The sequence below is a fragment of the Chelonia mydas genome, chromosome 15, assembly GCF_015237465.2.
Source record: "Chelonia mydas isolate rCheMyd1 chromosome 15, rCheMyd1.pri.v2, whole genome shotgun sequence".
Lineage (NCBI taxonomy): Eukaryota > Metazoa > Chordata > Testudines > Cheloniidae > Chelonia > Chelonia mydas.
In genome coordinates this window covers 11,553,356-11,578,893 of record NC_057856.1, presented here as the reverse complement: position 1 = coordinate 11,578,893, position 25,538 = coordinate 11,553,356, and the positions used below count along the sequence as shown (strand labels likewise).

The 25,538-nt window shown below is 40.6% G+C and overlaps 2 protein-coding genes across 42 annotated transcripts in view; one reads left to right on the top strand and one right to left on the bottom strand.

Annotated features, from left to right (window-relative positions):
• The window catches only part of DEPDC5 (DEP domain containing 5, GATOR1 subcomplex subunit), a 64,399-nt gene extending 57,269 nt beyond the window's left edge, over nucleotides 1-7,130 (bottom strand). For 14 of the 34 annotated variants that reach the window (XM_037878374.2, XM_037878379.2, XM_043529802.1 and 11 more), the window contains exons 1-7: nucleotides 6,800-6,954; nucleotides 5,665-5,782; nucleotides 5,014-5,101; nucleotides 4,326-4,372; nucleotides 3,857-3,942; nucleotides 3,171-3,254; nucleotides 2,389-2,438 (exon numbers count right to left, since the gene is read on the bottom strand). In XM_037878374.2, coding sequence (XP_037734302.1) covers nucleotides 2,389-2,438; nucleotides 3,171-3,254; nucleotides 3,857-3,942; nucleotides 4,326-4,372; nucleotides 5,014-5,101; nucleotides 5,665-5,722 — 413 coding nt within the window. In that variant the 5' untranslated portion in view covers nucleotides 5,723-5,782; nucleotides 6,800-6,954. Of the gene's footprint in view, nucleotides 1-2,388; nucleotides 2,439-3,170; nucleotides 3,255-3,856; nucleotides 3,943-4,325; nucleotides 4,373-5,013; nucleotides 5,102-5,664 lie in introns of all 34 variants that reach the window. The other 20 variants (XR_005222340.2, XM_043529816.1, XM_037878384.2 and 17 more) reach the window with 10 other exon arrangements.
• PRR14L (proline rich 14 like) overlaps nucleotides 7,017-25,538 on the top strand; it is a 36,870-nt gene continuing 18,348 nt past the window's right edge. For 2 of the 8 annotated variants that reach the window (XR_005222331.2, XM_037878312.2), the window contains exons 1-3: nucleotides 7,059-8,631; nucleotides 12,144-12,680; nucleotides 17,565-17,646. Coding sequence is in view for 7 of the 8 variants with exons in the window: in XM_037878312.2 (XP_037734240.1) it covers nucleotides 12,180-12,680; nucleotides 17,565-17,646 (583 nt within the window). In the remaining variant the exon portion in view is untranslated. Of the gene's footprint in view, nucleotides 8,632-8,677; nucleotides 9,209-12,143; nucleotides 12,681-17,564; nucleotides 17,647-25,538 lie in introns of those variants that run through there. The other 6 variants (XM_037878309.2, XM_027824024.3, XM_037878311.2 and 3 more) reach the window with 6 other exon arrangements.

Here is a 25,538-nt window from a genome sequence, read left to right as displayed (position 1 = left end):
AGGTGCAATTCATTCCTTTTCATTCCAGATCAGAAACAAGCAGCCTGCACTACACCCATGAAGTGACCAAACAAAGAATTATGCCACTGAATCAGTGTCAGAACACAGGAACACAATGAAAATTCCAGGGTAGTAAAAACCAGTGTAACCTTGGGAAATATACTTTATGGCTCTCTTGGAACAGAAAGCGTTCAAGATAATTTCAGCCACAGTAAACAGCTGACATACATTCAGTTATTCCTGTAATGAGGCCCAGTGTTGCTCAGACAAACAGGTCATGTCCTCATATACTTTCCTCTGCCCCATCAGTCGTTGACTTAAGAGGGATCACTACCAACAGAATTCTCAAGGCCAGCCTAGTGCTTAGTGTTCTGCACTAGCATGATCACTCCCTTGACCAGCATCAATAGCGATATCTATCAAACAGCACATAGCAGGGAAAGCCTATACCTACACCTCTGGGTGACATAAGAGCAGCAGTGACAGTCTCTACAGGAAACATCATCCTCATTGCTGGAAACAGTTAAGCACAATACATGAAGTAAAGGAGGTTAGTGATCAAACAGCCCCAGAAGACTGGAAGAAAGTGAATGCTGTGCCAATATTTAAAAAGGGTATATGGGATGACTTGGGTAGTAATAGGCTTGTCAGTCTGACATTGATCCTGGGCAAAATAATGGAATGAATGATACAGGACTCTATTAATTAAGAATTAAAGGAGGGTAATATAATTAATGCCAATTCACATGGGTTTATGGGAACTAGATCTCAGCAAACTAATTTGATATATTTTTGATGAGATTATAAATTTGGTTGATAAAGATAATAGTGTCGATTAATATATCTGAACATCTGTAAGACATTTGATGTGGTACTGCACAATATTTTCATTAAGAAACTAAATGATACCAATGCAACTTGGCACATATTAAATGGATTAGAAATTGGGTGGCAGATCTCAAAATGCAATTGTAAATGGGGGACACAGAGAGGATACGGTTCCAGTGGGGTCCTGCAGGGATTGGTTCTATACGATTTAACATTTTTATCAGTGACCTGAAAGAAAACATAAAATCATCATTGAAAGTTTGCAGATGGTGCAAAGAATGGGGGGGATGGTAAACAATGAAGAGAACAGGTCACAGATACAGAGCAATCTGGATCATTTGATAAGATGTGCACAATCAACCACTGTGTTTTAATATGGCCAAAAGTAAAGTAATACATCTAGGAACAAAGAATGTAAACCATACTTACCAGATGGGGAACTTTATCCTGGGAAGCAGTGACACTGAAAATGACTTGGGGGTCATGACGGATAATATCAGCTGAATATGAGCTCCCAGTGTGATATTGTGGCCTACAGGGCTAATGTGATGCTTGTAAACTGTGCAACCTTGAGTAGGAGTAGAGAGGTTATATTATGTCTGTATTTGGCACTGGTGCAACTGCTGCTGGAATACTGTATCCAGTTCTGTTGTCCACAATTCAAGAAGGATGTTGATAAATTGGAGAGGATTCAGAGAACAACCATGGGAATGAATAAAGGATTGGAATTGGAGAATATGCCTTCCAGTGAAAGATCCCAGGAGCTCAATCCATTTAGCTTAACAAAGGGAAGGGTAAGGGGTCACTTGATCACAGTTTTAAAGTACCTAACAGGGGTGAACAGAAATTTGATAATAGAGGGATCTTCAACCTCCCAAATAACGGTATAACAAGAATCTATAGCTGAAAGCTGAAGCTAGACAAAGTCAGACTAGAAATAAGGCTCAAATTTTTTAACAATGAGGATAATTAACCACTGGAACAACTTGCCCAGGGTTGTGGTAGATTATCCATCACTGGTAATTTTTAAATCAAGATTGGATGTTTTCCTAAAAGATATGATCTAGTTCAAAAAGGAATTAATTCAGGGGAAGTCCCATGATCTGTGTTATTCTGAAAGCCAGACTAAATGACCACAATGTTCTCTTCTGGCTTTATAATCCACAAATCGATTAAATAGGTAAATTGGGGAGAAAAGGGATACTTAGAGCTTTGAAATGGGAAGAGGGAATGTACTAGAGAATAAGATATTTCAGATACTTGAGTGCAGAAAATTTGCCTGCCCTTTGTTTGTTCTCATATTGGGTGTGCTCAGCTCATTGATCTAATGGCACAGGCAACAACAGATACGTTTACTGTACCTGGGCAGGATGGCTAAAAGCAGCAGCTTTCTGCCTTGACATTTTCATTAATTAATGGCTAGCAGAGTTAAAAATATGGTATACAAATCCCCAAGGCATTTCTTCTTTCATTCAGTTACTTGCACAGCCAGATATCTCTGCATATAAACACTTCTCTACATCTACTCATAAGAATAAATCAGGACAATTCAGCACTCACCGGATACCTGCAAATTCCACCTTTTGGGTGACATAGGCACATGTGCTGACCTAAGACAGAAGAGTTATAGATGATGGAAAAAGCAATAACTCTCAAAGCAGCTAGAATGAATCACAGGAAACAGTTGTTAGAACTCTGAGACCCTGATCCCCCTCCCTGAAGTCCACCTTAAAGGCTGGAGGCCACTTAGCACATTTACAATTAACATCTCAACCTAGAGAGTATTCTGCTACGGCTTGCGTAGGTAAAGGGATATAGTTTAATGTAGCAGAGAGCACACGAGCAAGAAAAACAGCTATCCTTTATCTGGTATACTGCTCATCTGATTGGACACTAGCTGCACTCCAGAATACAGAAATGTGGGAATTCTCAGCTGTTGTCTAACAATGGCAGTGTCATGAAACAGTTAATTCTAGCACATTTTTGGCTGAAGTTCACTTGGACCCAACCTCTCCCAAATATTCTAAATTCTTTTCACTGAACAAAGAGTATGATGAACAGCCGTTAGCATTGTTGGCTACCAGTGATCCACAGGAATGAACACTATTTTCCAGAAAAAGGTTGTGAAGCAACTTAATTAAATACTGTAATATTGTTACATACAGTTCCCACTCAAGTCCCACTCACTGGTACACAGAAAGGAAGGAGGCAGATTTCTGCCCTTGAGCTTTTCCTCAGTGCTCCATAGCTTTGCATGATAGCCATGTTCATGTCTCATGTTCCTGAACAGTGAGAAAAGGCAGTGTCCCCTCCATCCCACACATTACAACCATAGGCCTTACCAAGCTTTTTTTCAGTCGCCACATATCCCCACGCCCAATGTATTGATCCTTAAAGGTCAGCTCCACCAGGTCAAGAGTCACATCCTTAAAAAAGGAATCAGTACATAGATTTCAGTGTGTGTTCCCAATACAACACTCTCTTATATGACCTCATGTTACATGAAAGGCCCTTTCAAAGCAAGTAAACGCTCTTAAAAGGGAAGGCCTAAAACTACAACTACTGAAGAAGCTCATATGGCTGGAATACAGGGACAATCATGAGTGGCAGGCTGGCACATTCTGGGGATTAGTGAAGTTCAAAGTAAAGGTCTAAGCACACTCCCCACTCCCAGCATTGATCTGAAGCACAAGAGAAAATACCTTTTTACAAAAAACAAACAAAGGGGGAGGGGGAGCTTTATTCTAACTCTAAGGCAAATAAGATCTCTGAAGGACTCCCATTTGTGCTAAATTAGGAGTAGTCAATAGGCAGACCGTGAGCCAAATCCAGACCACCAGATGCTTTTGAACAGACCCTGAAATCTTTTTATTTACTTATTATGATTATTGTTATTATTTTTATTATTTTCTCTAGAGTCTGGACCTTGACAAAGAAATATGCACCTTGACAAAAAAAAATGACTTCCCCTGTGCTAAGTGCGGAGGCAGATGGAAATATTGTTATTCACGGTTGTAACATTACACACCTTTGGGTCGACAACATTCACATGGACATCCTGGTATGGTCTCAGTCGGAATACCTGAGCTACAGTCTGATCCACACTTATAGTTTCTGCCATAAGGAAGAGAAAAATAGTAGAATACTTATTCCCATTTAATCCATCCCTTGCTATAGCCCCAATGAGAGAAGGGCCCTGCTTGTGGACATACAAAGTAAGCCATTATTTTGACAATACATTTTAGATCTAGGTATCCACATTCCACTTGAACAATGTGAATGGAAATTGCCATTGTCCTGAGTCTTCCACGCAGTTTGCTGCAGATAGCAGGCATGCAGCCCCCAACAGATCCATGAGAAAAGCAGAGATTTGACAAGTTGCAATAAAGAGAGTCATTTAAAAAAACCCCAAAAACAAACCTAGAAATTGTGGTTAATTTCATTGTGTTTTCCTCTGTTAAGCCTTATAGTCACACTATAAGAGTCTGGAATCTTACCTTTTTGCAAATCTTCCTTAAGTGACTTCACTTGCAGGAGCAGAGGGCTGGAACACAAAAGACAGAAGGTGAACAACGACATGGAGAAACCAGCCTTCTATCCTGCTGTCACCATGGAGGGCTTGAATTCCTCCATCACAATAAAGGCACCTAGTTATACAGCATAGGGGATAAGCTAGAGCATTAACAATACTCACCTAGCAGAAAAGGTGCTCAGAACTTGACAATTTCTAAGAGAACAAGTTAAAACATCCCTTCCCCTTGATCTGATCAGCCATTACCGTTCTTTACCCTAAAAAAGCTAATTATTATTATACAAACCTATTCCTCTGGACCCATGGGATTAAGGAACCATCACTATGTAACAGCAAGAAAGAAAATAAAGGCCTGAGGAACTACTTCAAGAACAGCTGTTACTCATCCCAAGTATGGCCAGTAAAGCCTCTAATGCCACATAACACGGAACATGTCAGACTACAGAAGAAGGCCATTTGATAAAGTCACCCCTTTATCTCCTTTCAAACAGAAAGATATAGCTCTATGCTACAGCAAAATATCTATATTGTATACCCAGTGGTCCCTCAGTATCTACTCACTCTTCAAGTTGTTACACACTAAAGGAATGGAGAGATTAGTATTTTAGGTGCTCCAGCTACACTTGGCTGATATTAGCAGAAAGACAATTCACCTGTACTCATCATTAGGGTGTGCAATCTCAACAACATCTCCCAGCTTGATGTGAAGAAACACTTTGGGGTTCATCATTAATTCGTCATCTGGAAGACAAAGATAGCAATTCAGTGAGGCAGCCTGCAATCAACAGATAAAAATGAAAACGCAGGAACTTATGCACTGTAATATGCTGCATAGCCATCTGTTAATTTACGACTCAGTACATCCTTCATACAGAGTCCTAGGTCCTGCCAGTGGGACCCACAAACTCTGAGTCCACACATATCCATGTGCAGCAATACGACCTGGCACTAGAGCCTCTCCCAATTCTGTAGCTAAGCAAGAGGCAACAGGGATAGCAAAAAAGGAGGCCAAAATGACAAATGAAAAGGTGTCAAAGATATTTTATGTCACAGAAACTAACATTTTTACTGTAATCTGGCACTTGTGGATTTTAATTTGTATTCTACTATCAATCGGCTTTCCACCTTCTGACGAGTGACATTGTAGATTACAAAAAGGCTAATCCCTTAATATTTTGTTTGAAAAAGCCTAACAAAAATGGAAATCAGCTTTGTCACTGTTAAATTAGAAAAATTATGGAAAACTGCTGATTATTCATTAAACCAGCAGTCCTAAAAACACTTTTGACTCAATGGATACTGACCACTGCCCCCAAATCCCTTCTTATGTATGACGAGTTTGTAGACCTTGTTGGTTCTCATTTTGAAACCTGGTTCTTCTCAGCTACTCCAAGTAAAGAGAACAGATAACATCTTGTCTCCCTGGTAAGTAAAAACAAAAACAAAGCAAAGAAACTCAGCCCTTTCCTTATTATAAAACTCTTGTACAGCTCTACATTTCAAGAGGAAACCTTGGAGGTTCCAGTCTCACAGAGCAACACCAGCAACACTCATGCTCCACAAACAACCAATTCCATAGCTGCCTAAGATTTCCTATTTGTCAATATGCTTCATGCTGGTCACTTACGACTTGACAGTCACTATTATGATAGAATTTGGGTCTTTCATATGAAAAAGATAGGATGCCACACCTTGAACTAGAGAAGAATTTCTATTATCTGTTGACCGTACAACACAGTTCAGGAGCACTTTCTCTCTCACAGAGTCACACACACACACAGTCCAGAATGTAAAATTCAAGCCTAACTAACCAAAATGCTGCAGCTTTTCTGAGCTGCAAACTGTCCATAATCCTTCAGATCAATCCCCACCCCCCATGACAAAACCTGGAGTCAATACCTCATCTCAGTGACACAACCCACGGCATAATGACAACCCCCGGGCCAGCAAAAGGCCCCCAGCCAGCACTGCCCACTACTCAGACAACTACAGGGGTCAAGGAATCTGCAATTAGGGGTGTCAGATCTCCTGCGGTCCAACGCTCCACATACCCGTGGAAATGAGCCCCCGTGGGAGCAGACACTCCCCAGCAAACAGAAACATAGAAATGAAGGGCTGGAGGGGACCTGGTCCAGACCCCCTGCCCTGAGGCAGGACCAGGTAAACCTAGTGTCTCCATCCCTGACAGGTGTGTGTCCGCCCCAACAATGCAGTGACCATGCCTGAGGGTGGACCCCCCCCAAAGAGAAAGAGACACCCCCCCCATCCTAGGGAAGGGGCAATTCCTCCCATCCCCATGACAACCACGCCCCCAGAGGGGAGGCAAATTCCCCTGCTCCCCGCGGAGAAGGAGATGAGCGAGAGGCAAAGAAACCCCCAAGCCAAAAACTACGGGGGTGGGGGAAGGGCCAGAGCAGGCCCCGGCTCCCCGATTCTTACTGGTCCCGGCGGCGGCTGGAGCCAGGGCAGGGGGCGGCTCCCGAGGCGAGTCACCAGCACAGCCCACAGAGCGGCCTCACTTCCTCATCCGGGACTTGCGGAGAGAGCGCGGCACCATAGAGACGGGAGGGGAGAGAGAGGCTTCCTCAGCCGGGACCGCGCCAGCGCGGGAGCCGGGGCCCGTGGCCGGGGGGGGCGGGGGTAGCCGCCGTAGGTCCTGGCCCGGGGGCGGGGCGGGAAGGTGTCCTTCCTAGCCAGCTCCCTCGCGGTCCCCCAAACCTGTGGGCAGAGACCAAGCCTGAAACATGCAGCTCCCAGCTGACAGTATGAGACAGTCCTAACCAGGTGAAAACGGGGTCGTGGTGGGGGAAATGGCTCGCTACTAGTGAACAAGGGGTTAACGCCACTCCTCCCCCGTGGCCGAGGCGGAGGGGAAGAATGACTTGGACAAAACAGAGCGAGGACAGGGTATTGGGTGAGCCCTTTGGCCGGGGTCAGAGGATGAGGCGGTGATGTTCCCTTAAGGGAAAGATCTTCCTGACTGTAACTTGGTACTCAGTTGCGTTTAGCGTCATAGTCTCAAGCATTCTAGAACTTCACAGCCGCGGGTGCTGCCTGTTTGACAGCTTCAGTGGGGTAACTAGAAAGGGTTTACAGTTTAGACGGTAAAATAACCCCAGAGTGGGCTGAATACATTCTGAGATTCAAGGCCCAATGAGTTTATTAGACTGGGATATTGTTACTTGTTAGTTAAAAGTAAGCACCATCTGGTTGTTAGGTTGAAATTAAATGTTCAGTTTTTAAATACGAACAATTATAAACAGAAACAAAAGAGGTTGCTAGACTGCTATAAGTAAACTTAAAAATTTTGCGTCTTTCTTTTCCCTCATCATTTTTTACCATAATTTCTCCCTATTTCCTTTTACTTTGCCTTGGTCCTCTTTCCTTCCTATGTCATGCAGGTTCTTTTCTCCTGGACCACGAAGAATAGGCTGTAAATCAGCAAAGGCCAAATCCTGCAAACGGATCATCGTGGGCACACCCCTGCATTTGTATAGAAATTAAATGTCTTCATGAGGGCATAATGGTGTTCTCACATGGATAGATTTTCAGAATTGGGATAAAAGAAAGAAACTTCAAGAAATAACGGGAAAACACATGCTTTTAGGATAGCTATTGAGGGGACATGAGCACTGCTGATCTTAGGGATCAGAAAAAGGAATGAGAAGACATGCTAAAAGACAAGATCTGGCATTTAAACCCTTTGAGACAATGTCTGTAGTTTATTATATATTTATACAGTGCCTACCACGCTGGGGCTCTAGTTGGGTTGGCTTTTAGGGGGTTGATTATGAGATAAATGTTTTAAATAATAATAAATGTGAAGTCTCAGATAAAGGGCCAAACTTCCTCCCAGTCGGCTCAATAGGAATTTTGCCATTGCTTTCAATGGGAAAAGGATCAGATCGTGAATCTGGAGATATGTGACATATCTTTTCTCAGGAACATAAGTGGGTATGTAAAAAAAAAAAATCAAAAAAATCATGCCTTTCTTCTTTGTCCATTTCTGAGAAATGCACAGTCAAACTTTGCATGGATTTTAACTTTTCTGATGTCTCTTCATCCACACATGCTGAGTATAACAGGACAAATTTTGTTTTATTGCAGGAGTTGGCATGTGTTCCACTATATCATGCCACCAAGTAGCATGTTGTTAGGAGCGTTCTGCCCATCAGCATGGAACCTGGGCATGTTTTACCTGCTTGTAGACTACAAGGCATTTGTATGTGAGACAGTGCTGCTGACTTTATGTGTTTCACTGTTTAATCTTGGTAAGTCGTGCTGTGGTGAAGTGGGGCCAGCGGAAGAGGTACAGTGTAGTACTGTAGCGTGGGAGGAGCAGCTGGGAACGCTAAGAGCCTTTGTGTGGAGAGGTGCGGGGAAGAGTTGTCGTGGACAGGCAAGGAGGGTGGTAGTGCTTGGAAGAGTTGTGGCAGGTGAAGGAGGGGTGGTACGTGGAAGAGCCCGCTGGCACGGCGTGCCGGGGGAGGGGGGTGCGTGGAAGAGCCCGCTGGGACGGCGTGCCGAGGGAGGTGCATGGAGGAGCCTGCTCGGCCTACGTGCTGAGGGAGGTGCGTGGAAGAGCCCACTGGGAGTGTAAGAAGCCGCAAGCGGGGCAGCAGTTGGCCCCTGGCGAGTGAGCAGCAGCCAATGGCTGGATGAGGAAGTGATGTGACCATAGAGAGGAGGCGGGGGGGAGGGAAGGAGGAGAGAGCGGCTCTGTGAGGAAGAAGCGGGGCTGGCGGCGGGCCTGTACCCCGCTCAGGTAAAAGGGGTAGTGCGCCCCCCTGCACCCCCCGGCCGCACTTCAGTCACGATCTGGCTGTGCTGGGGACCTTCCGCCCTGGGGTGGGTACGGTCCCGTCTCTCGCCGAGTTCGGAGCTGGCAGCTCCCGATAGGGAGGGACCTGGCACCCACGGGGGAGCCCCCCTTTTTGGGGAGCAGTTGTGCAGAGACCTGGCACCTGTGGGGGAGTACCCTTTGGGGGAGGGGTGCAGAGACCTGGCAACTGCGGGGGGTCCCCTTTGGGGGGTTGTGTGGAGACCTGGCACCTGTGGGGGAGCACCCCTTTCTAGGGAGCAGTTGTGCAGAGACCTGGCAACTGTGTGTGGCGGGCCTCCCTTGGGGGGGGGTGCGGAGATCTGGCAACTGTGTGGGGGGGGCACCCTTTGGGAGGGATGGGGGGACAATCCCTCCATCTGGGGGAACGTGTGGGGCAGCCGCTAGTGAGTGCGTCAACAGGGGTACAGGGTCTCCTGGCATCCTTCACAGGATGATGAAAACAGCACCTGCTTGATGCCTTGGTACTTTTATCCCGAGGGGCCTTGAGATGGCTGGGATAAGGACTGTGGATACTGTTGGCCTTGTTTCAGAGTCCCTTCGGTTATGAAAAACTATTTTCATTTTCAGATTTGGGATGGCTGGCTTTCCTTGGGCTTTTCCAAAAAATGAACTTTGGGGCCTCATTAAAGCGAACCTACTCAAGCTTGTTTGTAAATTTTTTTTTATAATTTTACATTGTTTGTTTGCTTTTTGGTGGGCCACTTTCTAGATGTTGGGGCAGGTCACGGGTTTGGGTGACCTGGGTTCTATTCCTGTGTCCGAAAAAGAAAAGGAGTACTTGTGGCATCTTAGAGACTAACAAATGTATTTGAGCATAAGCTTTCGTGAGCTACAGCTCACTTCATCGGCAAAGAAAAGGAGTACTTGTGGCACCTTAGAGACTAACAAATTTATTTGAGCATAAGCTTTCGTGAGCATCCGATGAAGTGAGCTGTAACTCTCAAAAGCTTATGCTCAAATAAATTTGTTAGTCTCTAAGGTGCCACAAGTACTCCTTTTCTTTTTGCGGATACAGACTAACACGGCTGCTACTGTGATTCCTGTGTCTGCAACTCACTTTGTTAATGTGACTTTGAGCAAGTTACTTTACCTCCCTAATACCTGGTAGAGGTTGTGTGTGTGTGAAGCGTTTCTGGATCACAAGAAAAGGTGTAGATGACTGGAATGTGTTTTTCCTGTGCTGAAAGACAGGCTAGAAGAAAATAAATCTGGAGTGTTTTTGCAAATGGGTCCTTCTTCCTACCTTTGGTGAATATATGCTAAGATTCTGCAGCCTCTCAGCTGTCTTTTGCTTACAGCTGATACTGTCATTTTAAAGAGGGAGAAAAATCAGGGAATAGAATTTAACCCATGTTTTTATTACCAGTCCTTGAGGAAAGAAGCCATGTGTAGTGTTTATTTAACTTGTAGATGGTCAGAGTTTGTATTTATCTGTAGCTCATTAGTGTTTTGAGACCATATTATGTTGTTTTTCTTTTAAATTAGCCATATCCTAGTCAGTACTGCTAGAAATGGTGTAAGTTTTTGAAGATAAAGGTTTTAAATTTTTTTGAGCAACATTCCTCCTCCCCTACTGTGTTTTTTTGTTTGTTTTTGTTTTTAAAGAATCTTGGGGATTTTAGTTATGTATAGCATAGAAATATTGAGCTAGGAGAACGGATTGATGTTCATCTATGTTTTTGAGCTGTGTAAAGAGTGGCAAGATCAACATTTGAGTAATAGGAATGGGTTTTATTAACCTTCTGTTGGCTGTTAGCTGAGTGATTGGTGCCACCTGACCTAGCCCATGGTAGCTTTGTGTAGAAACTCTCAGTGGAGATTCATGAGCATGTCAGTGTTAAGTATATAGTATTCTTGCATCAGAGCTCTATTAAAAAAATTTTTTTTAAGTGACCCTTTACTTAATGTAGTTAAGAGCACTTGTGGTTGACCATGTTGTGGTCATGCTGACACTATGGTTAGAACTGTACTAGCAATAACTGTTTGAACATAGACATTGCTAGCATAGTATTGGCCATTGGATACTGATGAGTTGGGCTCTAGGCTATAAGATGAATCAAAGGTTAACTTTAGATAACAAACCTAGTGATAGTACCATATTTTTCCTCTGTTTATAATGGGAAAGTCACAAGGAATGGCAAGTGATAGTGCATGTGTTAGGATGCATTTTCTTGTATGGCTTTTCTATCTAATGAGAAATTTTTAAAAATATAGAAAAGTAAAGGAAATTTGGCTACTACTATACCATCAAACTGGCAGGATGTTTGACACCCTGTTTTAGGTCCACAAGTGCTAGTAAATACTTTTCCTCCCCATTACCTCTCTTCCCATTTTCTACAGACACCCATACAAGGTCTTAGTTTTAGGCTAAGAAGTGATGTTGGGGTAGGGAGAAAGTGTTATGTGAGAAGAGAGGAATAACCTTATTCATGGTTTGTGTGGCACTTTCTACAATTACTGAGTGTTAGAGTATCACTTTCTTACTAGGAATTCATTTGGAACATACTCTTCTTGAAGACACACATTTGAAGCACTTACCCTTTTATTTTTTGGTTTAAACTTTTTATTAAGGCAAAGTTACGATAAAATGTTAACATACTACATTTTATATTACTTATTCATGCTCAGGTTAATATTCAAAGAACCTGGCTGAACATTTTGGTTTGCTGACTGAGGAACCCTCCTACTGTGAGCACCTTAAAAAGGGACCAAACTTTCTAAATATCTGTCCCCTTGTTGTTGCTTCTCGGGTGTATGTACCTTTGTCCCAGACAACAACAAAAACAATGATTACTTTTGTGTATGTAAAAAGAAAAGGAGTACTTGTGGCACCTTAGAGACTAACCAGTTTATTTGAGCATGAGCTTTCGTGAGCTACAGCTCACTTCATGTGTATGTGTGTGTGTCTGTGTAGTGACTTAGTGTTGTCTTTACTTTTAGGGTGAATTTAGAAAGGCATAGTCTTCAGCTGCCCTTATGCTATCATCTGGAGTGGAGTCCCAAGAGAGAAGCCACCCACATCCCCTTGATTCCTCCATGTCTGCTGTGGTACAGGAATTGTACACTGGACTGCCAGTCAGCATCTGTAGTGAGCTTACTGTTGGGTCTGATCCTAATGTTAGACTAGATACAAAACCTGAAGCATCAACACTTGTGCTAGGACATAGTAGCAGTTTGCTGTCTGAGTCCCACAGGATTAATGGGGTGGAAAATTGCTCACAGGAAACTGATAACCTGGATCATGGGGACAAGCTTACATCTGATGGGCTGGCGGGATCCCTTTCTGAAGAGTCTATGGGGGCTGGAAACCTTGCTGAGAATGAAGAGGCCAAAAGTGGAAGCTTGGGGAAGCAGGACACTTGTGCTGTTGGGATCCAGAAAGAGGAGAGAGAATCTGCGAAAGAAACACAAGATGCTGAGGAAGAGCTTGTTGGATGTTGTGCTTTAACCTCTGAAGACAAGTGGTGGTTGAGACAGGTAAGAAATAAATTGATTACAGTGAATGTTTGAACATAGCAGAGAGGGATTTGTTCGGAACTTGATGTCAGTGTGCTTTTTGTTCTATTTAAGTCTTGCTATCATAGCATCTCGCTCTATGAGTAATTGTTTGGCTCTTCACTGTTTCAGTTTAAGTGAATATATGTCTGAATTGTCTACATGCCTGTTAAACATATTATCTTTATTTTCACTTTAAGAAATATTCCTAGAATGTTATTTGGCAGGTGTGTAGCAACGTGAAGAGCAAAACCTTAAAGAAGGACAGGAGACGCCAGCGATTTAAAAAAAATTACTTATGCGATTAAATGACAATAGAATACCATTTATTTTAAATATTTTTGGATGTTTGCTACATTTTCAAATATATTAATTTCAATTACAACACAGAATAAATAAAAAGTGTACAGTGCTCACTTTATATTTATTTATTTTTATTACAAATATTTGCACTGTAAAAAACCAAAAAAAATTTATTTTTCAGTTCACCTCATACAAGTACTGTAGTGCAATCTCTTTATCATGAAAGTTGAATTTACAAATGTAGAATTATGTACAAAAAAAACTAGCATTGAAAAACAAAACAATCTAAAATTTTAGAGCCTGCAAGTCCGCTCTGTCCTGCTTCTTGGTCAGCCAATCCCTGACAAACAAGGTTGGTTACAATTTGCAGGAGATAACACTGCCTGCTTCTTGTTTACAATGTCACCTGAAAGCGAGAACAGGTGTTCTCATGGCACTGTTGTAGGTGGCATTGCAAGATACTTACATGCCAGATGTACTAAAGATTCGAATGTCCCTTCGTGCTTACCCACCATTCCAGAGGACACGCTTCCATGCTAATGATGGGTTCTGCTTGATAATGATCCAAAGCAGTGCAGAGTGACACATGTTCATTTTCATCATCTGAGTCAGATGCCACCAGCGGAAGGTTGATTTTCTATTTTGTTGGTTTGGGTTCTATAGTTTCCACATCAGAGTGTTGCTCTTTTAAACTTCTGAAAGCATGCTCCACACCTCGTCCCTCTCAGATTTTGGAAGGCACTTCAGATTCTTAAATCTTGGATCAAGTGCTATAGCTATGTTTAGAAATCTCACATCGGTACCTTCTTTGCATTTTGTCAAATCTTCTGTGAAAGTGTTCTTAAAATGAATGTGTGCTGGGTCATCATCCGAGACTGCTATACCATGAAATATATGCAGAATGCAGGTAAAACAGAGCAGGAGACATGCAATTCTCCCCCCAAGGAGTACAGTCACAAATTTAATTGACGCATTATTTTTTTAATGAGCATCATCAGCATGGAAGCATGTCCTCTAGAATGGTGGCCAAAGCATGGAAGGGGTATACAAATGTTTAGCATATCTGGCATGTAAATACCTTGTAATGCCGGCTACAAAAGTGCCATGCAAATGCCTGTTCTCACTTTCAGGTGACATAGTAAATAAGAAGTAGGCAACAGTATCTCCTGTCAATGTAAACAAACTTGTTTGTTTTTGTGATTGGCAGAATAAGAAGTAGGACTGAGTGGACTTGTAGGCTCTAAAGTTTTACACAGTTTTGTTTTTGAGTGCAGTTATGTAACCAAAAAAAATCTGCATTTGTAAGTTACACTTTCACAATAAAGAGATTGCACTTCAGTATTTGTATGAGGTGAATTGAAAAATACTATTTCTTTTTATTATTTTTACAGTGCATATACTTGTAATCAAAAATAATATAAAGTGAGCACTGTGCACTTCATATTTTGCGTTGTAATTGAAATCAATATTGAAAATGTAGAAAAACATCCAAAAATATTTAATAAATTTCAATTGGTATTCTATTGTTATAAGTACGATTAACCGTGATTGATTTTTTTGAGTTAATTGTGTGAGTTAACTGTGATTAATTGGCAGTCCTAAAAAAACCCAAACCCTCACAAATGCCAAATGTCCGTCTTCCCAACTGTTCAGGAGGATACGTTGTAGTCTAAAATGTCATAATACAGGTAACAAAACTAGCCATTATGTGGTCATACTATTGGTACCAGGTTAAAATGACTGACAGTGCTAGATCTGATGCTGAAGCCATATATGACATCACTTATGTCTTAAGTACAGTCTCTGCAGTATCTTTCAACTCAACTCTTCAATAATTGGACAGTGGATCAGTGTATCTATTTCCTTTTTTACTTCTCAGCTCATATGTTATTTTTTTGTCCAGCAGACATTGACATTCCAATTATTATTCCAAGGCAAAAAAAGTTTGAGTTTAGAGATAAAATTGAAATTAATACTTCGCTGGGGAAAAACCCCACAAACATTGAAGTTTTAAATAAATAAAAAAAAAAATTAACTTGAAAATTCCGTGTTACAGGTTTTACTATTTGGCACAAGGAATTCCAGACACTTGAAAGTATGCAAATACAGTAAATGAGAGAGTTTGATTAAATTAAGGAACTGAAAATTGAGCTTATATCAGGAAGTGAACTTCAAACTTAAATTTCTGAGAAATAATTGTCTCTCCATAATGTGGTCATATGATGACATTTAGGTTTCTTTGATGTCTTTATAATACGTATTAAGATGGTTTAAATGTTACAGATGCTCATTAAACTTTACAATTGCATGTGCTGTTTTCTTTCTCCCTGAGCAGAATCTCTCCCCAAAATCCCCTATCATTTTAAAAGTTTGTGTGAGAGAGGAGATTTAAGTCAAAGCTTGTTATTTGGTAGTAACTTAATTTTATAAAACCACACTTCATACTTATTATACTACTTTGCTTCTTTGCTGGGGGTAGTGAACAAAAAGCTATGTTTTCTAGTAGTAGAAGTAGTGGGTACACAAACTACAAAGCAAATAGTAGGAGTTGTACTAGAGAATTATTTAAACTTAGCATGTTTTCAATGGGAGACTGAAGTTAGTTTTGAATTTTTATTTTTAAACAAGGATGGTTCTCTACAGTTCCAAAAATAGCTGATTTCATAGTGAAATCTTCCTAATCATATGACTAATCCCACTTTCTCTCTTTCAAAGTTCTTATTTTCCTTTCCAGTAAAGCCACTGTAGACTGACTTTACGTTTGTTTGCATCAGTGGTACATCTTCCAACTATTTCTATGGCTTTGGGTTTGATTAATTGAAAATTAGTGTGGAGGGCAAGACAAGATAACTATAAATTTGCTCTAGATGTTTATAAAACCTGAAACATCCATCGTGAGATGGAGGGGATTTTGGAGTTTTATCACTGGAAAGAAAAAGTCTAAGTGTCTTACTTGGTTTGGCTCATCTATGCTCTGAAAATATTGGACAGTACAGTTGTGAATTGACTGCTGCTTCTGTTTGAAAATTTATTCTCTGGACATGTGACATAGGCTTTAACATGTCAAGTAGCTGCTAAAGCTGGAGTGCACACAAGCCAGAGCTTACCCCAAGGGACAAAATAGAAAAACTGCTTCTTCCATCAAGAGTCTTCACTCCGCATCCATCAGCTTGACCCATCACTGCCAATTAAATATAATAGACTTTGCTAATGTAGATGGATTTATAATTCATACACACAAAGGCAGTTCTCTCTCCATTTTTCAGCAAGGCATTAATAGCAAAATGCTGTAGTTAAGGATCCTATTCATTAAGACTTCATTATTTTACAAAATATACTAGAGAATGTTTAGTACATGAATGTCATTTTTTAGATAAATATATTAAAATATTTTTATTAAACATACATTTTTAGCCATTTGCCAGTTCTGGAGCATGTCTGCATTTAAAAATTTTGAGGGTGAGGGTTTATTGCAGGGAAGTTAATAAATATGATTGTCACACTGCTGTTGCCTTAAGAAGGAAACTGTGATTTAGCGGTTCAAAACTGGGGTACAATATTACAAGGCCCAGATTCTATTTATAGCTTTGCAATTTACAGTATTTACTGTAATACTTAAGATGAGTCACTTAGTCTTTTTCCTTTCCAGTATTATAAGGAATAGTATAAGCAGTATTGAGACAATGTTTGAAAGCACTTTGAGGTCTCCATATGGAAAGTGTTGTAGAAATGCATAATAATTCATTAATAATTTTTTTGAGGGACACATAGTTGGCCTTTCTAGTGCCTTTACTAATGAATTTCTAGGGCCTTCACATTCTAGTGCCTTTACTAATGAATTCACTTTCATGTGAATCTGGGTGCAAACTACTTAACTGTTAATGCAATAGTAAGTTTGCACAATGAAAGTAGTCAGAAAATGCAGGAGTTAAGGTTTGGCAGGAGAGTTAACTATCCACAGGTAGTACAGTGAGGAGGGTAATATTTTCTTGTGCGTTTTTCATCTGCACAAGGGATTCCACTGCAAGGGATTATAATAATGGTTTGGGGTTTGATGAACGATTACCATTCTGTTTCATATTGGGACGCTTTCTGTTGTATTTAAATCCACTTACTGCTTTAATTGCTATTTTGGCAAGACTTTACTGGTGCTGAGTTTAAATCTTCTCTGGATGTGTCTCCTCCTGAGGATAGGAAAGACTAATGCAGTATCTTCAACAGTGAGTAAATTAAAAAAAAAAAAAAAAAAAAATTAAGAGGAAAGATGTGATGAGGCAGTGGGTGAGAAAGGAAGGAGAATTTCTCATGGTAGGTGCTTACAGTTTAATTACTTTCCTGTATTACCACCCTTGTAAGTGTGCTTATGGTGTACACATGACTTTCTCCATCATTTCCCCCAAAAAGCCTAGCATATTATGTGGTATGCTAATGCTTAGTGCATCCAGAGTTAGAACTGGTTGAGCAGGTACAGTCCCTGGAGTCTAGGAATAGTCTCTGAAATCTATAATTACCAGTTAGTCTCAGGTGTTGCTGCTACCATGGTGACTTGTTCCTTTATTTCAGGAGAAGCCTCAGATAAACCGAAGTGGGGGAGAATTTTCAAGAATCTGCTGTACTGAAATGGCAGTCCCTCTGAAGAGTAAAGGTGTGTATTTCAGTTATTCAGCTTTTTTCCTTCAGGATCCTCTTTCATTCACAGATGTGCGTGAATGATTGCAGGGATAGCTCCTCTGTTCTTTTTGGTAGTGGAAGTTATTGCTCTGTTTGTGTAGAACAATAGCAAAACTTAATCCTGTGCTTTCTCCTGGCCATGTGCTGATGTGATTGAAATGCTCTGATGAAGAGGGTCCGCATTTGGACTACTTAGTCTGAAATACTTTTTGACTCCAGTGCAGATACTCTTGTTAGTAATTATTGTTTTGTGTTGTCTTATTTCTCAAAACCAAACTATATGAAAATGTTAGCGGTAGAAATGTGCAAAAGAAACAATAACTGGCTGAATCAGTCACCATCTAACACTTTAGAATATGCCGTTTCCAAAGTGAGAGGGTTTCTGCCCTAATTCTTAGTCCTCCTGTTAATGATCCGCTCCTGCACACTTCTGTCCACACATGCTTTGATCACTTTGCCTGCATCTGATGGCTATTCTCTCTCTTTTTCTGCACAACAAGCAGGCATGTTGTGACTCTATTTAACTCCAGGATTCTGGAACAACCATATATTGATTTTAGTCCTGTGTTTATTGCAAATCAGGCCTGCTTGGCTGTGGCTAATATCCTGTTCTATCTTGAGTTCTCAATCACCACAGATTCGGTTGACTTCATACTAAAAGAGCTAGTATTTCAAATAGAAAATTTGGGTCTGTCTCTGCATGTAATTTGGTGGCACCAGATGTATCTGTTTACAGCTGCTGTTTTGTGAATTACTGTCATTCAGACTGAGCATAAAACAAAACCAAGAGAAGACCAGCCTTAAGCAACACATCAAATTTATGCTTGCCTGGAGGCCAGTTTTCCGGTATTGGTCTCTGAAAGCATGGAACAAGTCTTCAAATGTTTGAGCAAATACTGTTCAGATGTTTTTGAATAAAGAAATTGAAAATTCTTTTCCAAAACTTATGACCTCCTTTGAACAAAACTATTGTTGAAATGACCAGAAGTAAACACAAAATGAAATTTGATGTGGAAATAACTCTTGTTAAGTGTCTTTGAGTGTTCTGGTGGAAAGAGTTTTGATTTGAAAATAGTTTGAGAATTCCATGGTGCACAGTATATTTTACCAATTCATAAAATGCCAGCTAGAAAAACTGCTGCATTGTACATGTTTATGGCTAACCTACTAGCACAAGGAAGAGTGCAATGAAAAGATTAGGGAGGGCTGATGTGCGTTTTGCATGGCACCAAGGCAAGGGCCCCAATCATGTAAGCCTCAGAAGGTGCTTGGGACAGGGAATTCTAGTGGTGTTAAACCAAATAGCTTCCAGATTATGGAATTTACTTGTTGCCATTTTTTAAAAGTCTGCTAACTCTTGGATTTTTCTACTCTTTCAAAAAAAAGTAGATTCCATTGAAAAAACTTAAGAAAACCTCATGTTTGTAGCTCAACATTCAAATCAGGAAATACTTAGTTAAGGTTGCATGCGCAAGCTTTAATTCTGTGTCTTGTGTATATACATTGTGATACAATCTGATTATCATAATTCAGAAATGGTAGGTATACAATTTTTTTCTTAAACACATGTAGCCTCTTATAATATTTTGTACTACAGTGTGTATGCTAGACAGTTCATGAAAGTCGCTTATATGAAAAGCATGGAATAAACCCTACATACATAGCATACCATATTTAAGAGTACAGCCTAAAGCAATGTTTAAATTTTTTTGGAATGCATGAGCTACATATGTTTCTAGCTAAAATAGTTTTACAGATAACTGCCTCCTCCATTTAATTTCACAAAAGAAATCTTTGAAGCTTATTGAAGAGACTACATATAGTACATAATGATTAAAGCCTCAGTTGTACAAACTCTCATGCTTAACTTTATCCATGTGTATCGACGTTGGCAATGTTGGGGCCTAAACTACTAAAATACACACGTTACAGAGAAGAAAACTTTTCATGTAAAAATTCAGTCAGTAAAGAGAGGTTTCAGAGTAGCAGCCGTGTTAGTCTGTATTCACAAAAAGAAAAGGAGTACTTGTGGCACCTTAGAGACTAACAAATTTATTTGAGCATAAGCTTTCGTGAGCTACAGTGTTGCTGCACCATTATAGCAATGAAAATGTGAGCATAAAAGAATGAAAAGTTTATTAAAATGAAAACCTAGCACGAGATGCTGCATCTGTTTCTAAAGTTACAAAAAAATTGTATTTTTGAGAAATGTGATCATGTAATTAAAGACTGTATTGTAATGCATCTGCAAAAGAAAGTAATGTTAAGGTTAAGTCCTGTTTCGACCATATGTCCTAACTTGTAAGGCACTTAACTGTACAACCTTAATGGTCTCAACATAGCAATTTGGATAGAATTTCAAAATTACATGGTACATTAAAATCATTGTTTCCTTCCTTTTCTTATCCTTCCTTTTGTGGTAAGGGTTGGAGGGGACAACCTTTTGGGGGTTTGAACTCCTCTTCATTCCAGGGGGCTGGACTTGATGAATTCTCGAGGTCTCCTCCAGCCCTACTTTTTTATGATTCCAGTACCTAGCTACCACTGGTGCCAATTACATTAAATCAGTGTTTCTGTTAAAGTGATCATTAGTGAAATAATGTTAAACTTTCTTTTGGTTTAACACCTGTTCAAAATTAATGGGGAATTTGAATGGCCACTGACAAATTTCTGTCCTCTGTGCAATAAGTTTTCTCTGTCTTCCACACACACAAACAAGGATTTAAAAATAGGAAAATGTGATGGTAAAGCCATATATGTCAAGGTGAACTCAGGAGTAGCCATTGTATGTGTAACTATTCTAAATTTTTTTTTTTTAAAATGACTAAATTTCAAGATAGTGGTGTCCCTTCAGTACTTTGCTGAGCTGTTTCAGGTTGTTCTGCAAGGAGGACAGCCTTGCTTTGGCTTATGTTCAGTTCATTTAGAAGGTTATCCGCCACAAGGGCTAAAAATGTAATATCTTAAAAGGACAGAAGCAAAATTGAACATGTTCTACCCAAACGGAGGCAAAAATCCTCTTGTCCTCCCTTCGTATTGAGGAAAGGGTTGGAAGCTTCTCCTGACTGTTGGTTGTTTTTCATTCAGATTAAGGGAATGAGCAGATCCTAGAGAAACTCATCAATTCTCTAATATCTTGACGGAGCAGGCCCAAGCAACATAGATTCATAAACTGGGAAGGCCAGAAAGAGACCATTGTGATCATGTAGTCTAACCTCCTGTATAACACAGGCTATAGGACTTCCCTGAATTAATTTTTGTTTGAATTAGAACATATCTTCTAGAAATCCATCTGTCTTCCTCCCCATCATCATTCCGTGAATGTCTGGAACCTAGCTTATCAAAGGAAAAGCACCCACACACCCCACCCTACTCCCCAAAAAAGTGTAGGTTGGAAAATTCCATGTCCCCTGCTTGGGAAGAGAGACAATTGTCAGAGTGACACCAAGTCTCAGGAGAACAAGCCTTTTTGTCTTAATGTTTTGAATCTCTCTTGAAGTAGAGTAGCAGGCCTGGAACACTCCTAAGAAGCCTCCTCCTTGTGGAAGAAAATGAGTGAGGAAGCCAAATATTTTCCATTGGAGCTGTATATTCTGCTGCCTGCAGCTATAGAGGATGCCATTGGGACTGAATGAGAATATGGTTAAGGCCAAAGTAGATGCAGTCTAAGGATCTAATGTACCTAGGAATAGATTCTTCCCTGAGAAGAAATTATGGCAACTTCCACATCTTTTGTTAGGGTATTAATGGCTTGGACAGTTTCCCTGTCTGAGCTAATTTCCTTAAAAGTAAGGAAGTCAGATAGCCATGGAGCACCACTGGGGAATTTTTCTTTCCTGGCAATTGCTTAATTGGACACCCTGATATTTTTTCACAGAGCATTGGGATCTAAAATCATGTCTCACAATCATGTGGGTAAGGTGACTGAAGGCTGACATACAGGCAAACCAACCATTAGTGTCCTTCAGGTATTGAAGAGGAAGATTGTTTTCGGAGTGGGTGGACATGGTTTATCAAGGAGTCATACAGAAAGACCTTGGCCAGTGCTACACTGCATAAGAGGAAGTACAAGCCAAGCCTTTCATGCCTGCTGTTTGGGAAATATGGGAGTAAACCAAAGTGCTAAATCAAAGTGGAATAAAACCTGACAGGGATGATGTAAGGGTGACTTCCGAAGAAAGCTCTTGGTATTGTCCTGCTTACTGCTTGGTCTCCAGCTAGGTTTACAGTAGACTAGAGCCCTACCTAGTAGGCAGGTTGCACAAAGTTAGCAAAGAGAGAATCCCAACTGGATTGGACAAATGGGTTCTAAACATAGCACATCAGGGCTAAGTGATAGTTACAAATCTGCATGTGGGAGTCAATGATTTTCCTTTATGGAATTACCTCTTCTCTGTAAAAAAAAGGAAATATGGAGGCAGCAACCCAACAGTCTAGATTTGGGAACCAGAGGAAATTTGGAGAGTGGAGGTGGGCCTGGGTCCATACTCTCTTCCTGGTTCCCAAAGGTCCAGCGGGATGAAAGGTAGTATCAGACCTAAATGTCTGACTTTTTTCCAAAGAGGCTTGTAACTTTTATATTGTCTCAACTTTTGGGTGTACCAATTTATCTTAAAGAAGACCAGATTTTAAGTACACCTCTACCCTGATATAACGCTGTCCTCGGGAGCCAAAAAATCTTACCATGTTATAGATGAAACCGCATTATATTGAACTTGCTTTGATCCACCGGAGCGTGCAGCCCCGCCCCCCTGGAGTGCTGCTTTAGTGCTTTATAGCCGAATTCATGTTATATCAGGTCGCGTTATATCGGGGTAGAGGTGTAGTATTGAGCATTTACCTTCTGAAAAATCAGGTCCCTTAACGTGTCTGAAGTTGGCTACACAAAATCACTCGTCACTTTTGAAAATTTAGGCCAAAATTCGTGATGTCTGAGAGAGCTGGGATTCAAGAGGGAAATGCTTAGGTTCACTCTTTTGGTTATCTTCTAAGGTGAAATGCTATTGTCAATCAAGCTGAGACATGATATGACTGTACATCTTTATAATACTGTCTTTAGAAGAGGATGCTTTCCTTACAGTAGCTGTCATTTCTAATACACTCCCACCTAGCAATATACATAAGTTTTATGAAAGAACTTAATAACGTCAGTAAACTTTTCTCAAACAAGATGAGATCTATGTCTGCCCCTTGCTAGATGATTTGCTTATATCTAAGAGTGCTCTCACAGAGAATAAGGGGAAATGGCCAGCCAGTATGCAGCTCAATATTTAGACAAGAACAGTATTGTCATAAGTCAGTACAAAGAATAGGTAGATGCCAAAAAAGTTGATCTTTCACTGTAGAGTGTGAATTGATAGCAAGAGCCACAATGAGCTCTTTGCAGAGGAAAGAGCTTGGATGTTAAACACACAGCTAAAGAGGTCCCTAACTACAAAAAGCCAGGGACTGTTGTTTCTACTAAGTGTCATGCTGTTGGGCAAGACTATACATGAAATTGTCAGTTTTCTTCTCTAATTGCCCTGGCATATCTTACCAATTTATCAACCTGTGGCACTTAGGTTCCAGGAAAGATGGCTAAGTCTCTGTGCTAATGGCTAAAGAACAATATGTATCTAGCGGGTCACAGGATCACTGAGCCAGAGCAGCATTTTGATAACTGTAGATGCCACCTGAACAGCTGGGGTGCACATACAGAAGGGAAGTCAGTACAAAAGGAGGAAGGATCCATGACAGGAGCTCATAAAATGAAAATCTACTGTCCTGGTAAACTGGCTCAGCAGACAGTTAATAGATTCAAGCCTCCATCTCAAGATTATTTTTTAATTGCAAGTCAGGTTTTTGAGTGGACTGTCACTGGATTTAGTCATGTCAAGATTGAGCAACAAGACATCCCAGATTCCTTTCCAGGAGAAGGAACCACAAGGGTACAGCAATTGACATCCGGTCCAAGAGATGGCTGAAATCCTTTCTGTATGTCTTGCCTCCTGTATTCATACTCTGCGAAATGATATAAAGGAGAGAGCCAAGGTGATTCTGATCGTTCCTTAGTGTCCAAAGAGCCTTGGTCTTCTGACCTGATCAGTCTATTGGTCTGTCTGCCCATCTTCTTTCCCTGCAGGAGAGAATATGCAGTTGGGGGTCCTGTTCTGAACATGAGCCAGAAAAGTGAAGTTTAGCTGCATGACACTTGAAAGGAAGTAATTGAAAAGGGAAGGCTGGCCTTCTACACCACTTTACCTACATCTGGACTGTTACCCAACAGTCTGCATTATAGAACCTGGTCATGGGTTCAAGCACCAATGGAGGTGCAATCATGCAGTACTGTACAAGTCAAGGCCAAAGATATGTTCTGAAATCCCTAAGTCAGGGCTTGACAATACATCTAAAATGTCGGACTTTAAAAGCCTACATTGCAGCACTAATAGTGCACTGGATTCAAAAGAAAATAGACTTCACTCTATCCTGACACCAGAAGGTTCCTCAGGACACCTTGGCTAATTAACCGTCTACATGTGTATGGAATACAGCACTTGTGTTCAATACTCTGTAGATGTTAGAAGGGCACTCAAAATATACTGTTCATCTCAGTGCAATCTGATGTTTTTACACTGTCTTTATTCTATACCAGCTGCCTGGTGAGCAAGGTAGCCTTTTAGGTTTCAGTATCTGAGTGGATCAAATTAAGTGTGGATCAAATTAAGTGTATCAGAGGCTTCTAAAGCTAGAATTCTTACTCTCCCTTCAAGACTTGCTCCTTACCCTTAAGAGCTGTGGCAGCTCTCTGGGCAGATACGACTGTAGCACTTATGAGGGAATTTGTAAGGCACACACTTGAATCTCTACCAATACGTTTACCAGTTGTATAAGATAGACCTGCAAGTTTCATCGGATGCTTCCTTGGGCAGAAGAGTTCTGCATGCGGTAGCACTTCAGTGATTAGGCAGCGACAGAGAATAAATAGAATGCTGTGTGTGTTCATGGAGCCATACACATAGACATCTTTGGTGATCTTAACGATAACATTCTGAACACCTGTATAAAAGGGGCATGAATTCCCAATCCAGAAATATCAAACTAGGAAAAATTTTCCAATGAATTGACGGAAGCTAGCTGGCACAGAAGTAGAGGCTGCTAAAGGAGAATCCTTTTTACCCAAGAGTGGGAGAAGGCAATAAAGGGAGTGGTTAGAAAAGAAGATACACGTGGAAACAGATTTATTCAAATCTTTGAAGGTGAAGCTGAGGCATTTGTTTTTTGTAGAGAAAGAAGAGGCATTAGTGAAGAGATTTACGAAAAAGAAGATGTAATCAGACTGTTTCGGTATTGAAATGGACTTGGACAATCTAATGGGGTCTCTTCCACCTCAAGCTTCTTACTTTTAACTTTGGTAATATTTGGATAGATTGGAAGAGAGAAAGGGAATAAAAATGCAAAATGCTCTTGAAAGAGTTGCTCCATTGTAAAATTTCATTTCAACAGTGCATACATATCTTCCTTTAGTTCCTTGTCTGCAGAAGAACGGTGGTTGGCAGTACAAAAGTTATAGTACAAAAGAGGAGACTTTTTAATCTTCTCTCCTGTAATACAATTAAGACAGTATAAATTCATTCAATTTTGAAGCTTCATTCAATTTTGAAGTTTACTCTGTCCCACCAGATAATTTAAATACACATCTTGTCTACTTCCCACACTTCTAAATCTGTACATACAGTATTTTAATTTGCTATTCATCATAGAAAAATGCTACTGAAAACAAGCACTGCCACTAGTTTGATAGAACTCATATGACCTCTGGCTCTGAACTCCTGAATTACAGTGATCTGAAAATTCAGAGTATTGGATCCATACCAGTTATGTTTAATA